The sequence below is a fragment of the Penaeus japonicus genome, unplaced genomic scaffold (genome assembly GCF_977035675.1).
Source record: "Penaeus japonicus unplaced genomic scaffold, GWHDUDI00000001_assembly GWHDUDI00000026, whole genome shotgun sequence".
NCBI lineage: Eukaryota > Metazoa > Arthropoda > Malacostraca > Decapoda > Penaeidae > Penaeus > Penaeus japonicus.
Genome location: NW_028234428.1, coordinates 24,851,350 through 24,856,349, shown reverse-complemented (window position 1 = coordinate 24,856,349; position 5,000 = coordinate 24,851,350). Strand labels below are relative to the sequence as shown.

Sequence of the window (5,000 nt, the reverse complement as noted above, 5' to 3'; positions counted from 1 at the left end):
GATTACAAAAATAATTTATTAGGAGATTCATAAGCAATAACAATAAAATAGCTCTATAATCTATTTTCAATTCTGAACATACACAAACTCATTCACTCAAACTCACTCACTCTCAAAAGAGTACCAGTATCAGTATCAGTATCAGTAGTCATGCTAAATATAGTACTATAAACCAGAGGCATACCAGTAAAAGTAATATTAATACAGGTATTAGTTGTACTAAAATGGTAGTAGTATTAATAGAGCCATATTGTTATGAGCACAAGTAATAGCAGCAATATCCATAGGAACAAAAATAATGTTGACATAGGTAGTGAAAATTTCAAAAATCATATCAAGGATGAATATTTGCTATGTATTTTGCTCTGGATATATCTTTGCTTTACTATCACAGAAAATACAGACTCCTTTTATTTCTGATATGCCTTATTCTAAGCATTTTCTTGTTCTTCTTGTTGGTAATAGTTGTTACTATCAGCAGCAATCTTACAGCAATCTTATTACTCTGTGTATATGGGGCTGTAGACAAATGCAGTCTTGCAAGTGTATTTTATCAGAAACATCAACAAAACACGTTTTAGTTCTTTTTTCATTTTTTTTCTAATCGAGACCTTTTGGAACTCCCATTATAATGTAATTTTCTATTTCTTTCTATTCTTTTAAAATATATTTCTATATTTTCAGTATATTCAAATGTTTGCCTACATGATTTTCTGTATCATTGTATCACATACATTCCTTTATGTTCAGAGAAAGCAGTATTTTCCATAATAATACTAAAATGCCTGTCTGTATCTCTCTCTCCCACTCTCAAACCTCTCTTGTTCTCACCCTCACTCTCACTCTCTCTGCCTTTTACTCTCTCTTTGCCCATTTGGTCTCCTTTGTCTAATCAATCACAGGAAACAAACTGCAATGGAAGCTCGTCACTATCACTATCACTAGACGACGGATAACAGAATAACAATGAAGGAAGAGAGAAGAGTAGAATGAGAAGCAATGAGAGAATAGTAAATATAAGAATGAGTGCAAGGAGTGGGAGAGGGAAGGAAATATAGAGAGAATATGAGGGAGGAGAAAAATAAAATTACTTACACAAGCAACTCATAATGGCAGATCTGTTAATGCATATGATTTTCTGCCGTCCATCCCCATCAGTTTCAAGAGGAAAGAGTGTTCCCTAGCAGTATGGATACCAACTATTATTCATCAACTGAAGATTGTTGCATTGAGACTATACCACATGTGACAATTACAGTTTATTTTACTCTACTGTATTCCTTTTATCATATTATCTATATTCAATCCTTCATTATCAACTTACATTTGAAAAATAGAATACCCATTTGCAGTTCACACAAATGCACATGAAGAATGCTGCAATAAATGCCTTCCATTTGAAAATAAGACCTTTCACCATCTCTCCTAGATAAAATTAGGCAGCAGGAGGTGTTGTGGAATAATAAGTATCACTTCTATCATACCCTTTACAGTAACTGAGATATAGAATGAATGGGAATAGGGAGATAATACTGATAACTGTAATGAAATAATACAACCAAGTTAAAGAAAGAAAGAAAGAAAAAAAGTTCTACCCTTGCCGACGGGGCTGTTTTGGTTCCAAAAAGTCGAAACGCTGGCATATTTCAAACACATAAGCCTAACTCCTCGGGCTATTCGCCCACACTGACTGCAAGCCAAGCATTACATGCCAAATCACCTGGCGTGCCGGCCAGGAGGATAGCTAGGACGAAATATCTTGTCGTCAGTGGCTGGTGCTGCCACCACTAGACATGATATCTTGTCACCCATTGTTCATATGTTAAGTAACATGGTGAAGAATGTGGAGGTTAGATCTTTTTTTTTCTTTCTTTCTTGACCCCTCTGTGAGGGGCCTTTCTTACAGAGTCAGATTACTTTCATACTGCAGTTTTCCTTTTATTGAAATCAAGCTAATTTTAATCACTTTGCTAAAATATCATACATAAACTCAACTATCAAACTTTTAGCCTAAAATATAATAAAAAACCCTCACCTTAAGACGCTAAGCCAAACCTGAACATCTTAAGATGTGGAACATCTCGGAAGAGGTAAATAATACCAGTTAATGTCTTTCACTTTTCCAGAATACTGGATTCAAGAATACCTAACTTCAGCAAACTACATTTCCTGTTCATAGGTGGCATTTAATAATAATAATAATAATTATGATAATAATAATAATATTAATAATAATAATGATGAAAACATGTTTCATGTCAAAGTATATATCTTAACCATTAACCCACAGCGGACGGGTGTCATGACATACACGACGTAGGAGCTTTGGCCTGACGACGGGCGTCCTGACGTACATGACGTTCGGGGATTTTGGATCACTGTGCTATTTTATTTTGCTATGAAAAAGGAATGAGTGATGATGGCTACTGCAGTCATAATTACTATAATTACCGTAATACCGTGCTAGCTTAACGTCCAAAACCTAGATGGCACCACTTTTTCCCAGCACCAGCAGGAGAGAGAGCCTTGAATGGCACCCATCCACGGTCTCTAGCAAGCACTATCTTTATAGAGCGATGACACACACTAAGTTGACGAACTCTTGCTCAAAAGTACCGCCGATGAAGGATGTGCAGTCAGAACGGGAAGAGGAAGGTGACTCAATCCATGCCCAGTGTCTAAAATGTACTCCTGTGCCAATATGGATGCCTTTCACTGTGGCACTCAGAGTCACAAGCACAGGTTTCATTCCTCTTCCCTACCTCTTCTTGTTATCTTTATTGTAGGTGGTTATATGTTTCGTATTCGTTCATGACAGCACAATAATACAAAAAAAATATAGTTGCCTTTTGTCCTCCCATAAAACAGCAATACTTCTATCACACTGAGTATAAAGAAAATAATGAGCTAATATGGATAATATACTACAATTTTAGTCTACTGCAGCACTGGTAGAGCCTGTCATATGGCACATATAAGTCTCTAAACTCAATAAAACACACAAAAAAACAAAACACAAAAAACGCTCTAGTTTTTCAATGAATGATTGAAAGAGAGTGGGAATATTCAAATTATAATGCTTCAAGCAGTCTCTCTTTAAAATAAAACTTATCCTGGAGGCTGGGCAAGCAAATTTATCCCCATCTGCAATGGGTTAATAGCAGACAGCATGATTTGCTGTCAAGGCAGAATCGGTCATAATACCGCCACTTGACTGTATACATATTTTATTAAAACTGTGACCAATGGTTTGACCCGTTAACAATGGGGCTGTTATGGCTCCAAATGGTCGAAACGCCGGGACATTTCAAATAGGTAAGCCTAATGCCTCAGGCTCTTTGCTATATGCTTGACCACCCGGCGCGCCAGCCAGGATAGAAACAACGAAATATCTCATCCCTGGTGGCTGACGCTGCCACCACTTGACATGATATCTTGTCACCCATTGTTTAGGGGTTAAATGTTCATTTTCTATTGATAAAAAAGTAAAAAAATTTAGTTGTGGGTTGCAAGAATCTTTTTATTTGATCTATGATATGCCTACACCACAACTTAACAGATCACTGAAAACACGATAGCACTGATTGCATACTCAAGAAAATAGTCTCCCTGTTTATCTTTTCATATATCCCTCCCACTTTCTCTTTCAACAAATGCATAGCATGTGGATATCTTCAAACTACGTCTTGCTTACTATTTACAACCTGGGTGCAGGCCTCTTCAAATCCCCCCCAAAAATGTTTCAGAATACATAAATCTATTCCCACTCCCCCCTCAAAAATAATAAAAAAAATAAATGAAAATAATAATAACTAAAATAATCAGACCCATTTTTATGAATCTCACGAGCAATGAATCCTCTAACTGAACCCATAAAATGTATGTAAATACAGTTCACCACAAAAACCTTATCTACAAGTCCCTCAGCCATGACCAATCCGTTCATAAATATACATGATCTATGGTAATGATGATAACAGTGAAAAAAGGAGTACTCCTAATAACAATAGTAAATAATAATAAAATGACTGAAAGAATACAGACGATAATAATCATATTTATCATAATAATAATAATAATTAAAAGAATAATTTTGAAATCTTGACTTATTGCAGGAACTTTAAAGAATACACGCTTTATAATGCTAGTTCCTCTGAAAAGTATTACGTATGTGTTTTATATTTGAAGTGATTAAAGCTTAAAGCTTTAGATAGATGTGTAATTAATCTTGTGTAACTATATATTCTTCAAATAACATTACAAAATATTTATGATTCCTCTTCTTTATTCTATTTTGAGTGTTATCTATCTATCGTGTTTGTATATTTTGTGATTTAAATGAAAATATGCTGAAAAACTGAATGGGTTACTCTTTCAGATTCTAAATTAAGCAAAAAAATAAGATTACTTTGCTCTTTGTGATTTTGTGAAATATTCAAATTAAGAGGCAGTTATTTATTCTCCGTTTTAAAGGTTTACATTTCTTTTGTTATCTGGCTTATTCTCATATGTGTAATTTGATGATGATATATAAATAAATACATGAAAATAAATAAAACATTCTTCTTAAACTGTATGATTTTTAAAAAATGTACTGATTTTAATATAATCTTTCATGTTGATAGATTATGGAAAGAGAAAGACCCAGCCATTCTATTTACACAATTTTATTTGAGCACTGCACTGTGCAACGAATGCATATGGTAGCTGAGAGTGCTTTTCCGTGAAGTTTTAAAATTGCAGTATTGGCACGAGAAAGGTTTCTCCCCAGTGTGAATCATGACATGCCGTGTCAGAGTCCCCCGGTGATTGAACATACGGCCACAGAAAATGCACTCGTATTGGCGATCATTTGCGCCTTGCGCTCTGTGTGGCTCATAGTGCAGGTGCATGTTGGCAGCGCCACTAAAGCCGGGACTAGATTTTGGCTGAGTTTCCCCACCAGCGGGTCCCTCCACCATGTGAATCAAGGATGGTATCGGGTCCTGCAAACAGAAAAG

At 35.5% G+C, this 5,000-nt stretch overlaps 1 protein-coding gene across 6 annotated transcripts in view; it reads right to left on the bottom strand.

Annotated features, from left to right (window-relative positions):
- Positions 1-5,000, bottom strand: part of LOC122258968 (uncharacterized) — a 37,170-nt gene that overhangs the window by 21,913 nt on the left and 10,257 nt on the right. The window contains exon 5 of one of the 6 annotated variants that reach the window (XM_043025356.2): positions 2,277-4,985. The exons of the other annotated variants lie outside the window; for them this stretch is intronic. Within the exon in view, the coding sequence (XP_042881290.1) occupies positions 4,668-4,985 (318 nt within the window). The 3' untranslated portion in view covers positions 2,277-4,667. Of the gene's footprint in view, positions 1-2,276; positions 4,986-5,000 lie in introns of those variants that run through there. 6 annotated transcript variants of the gene reach the window in all.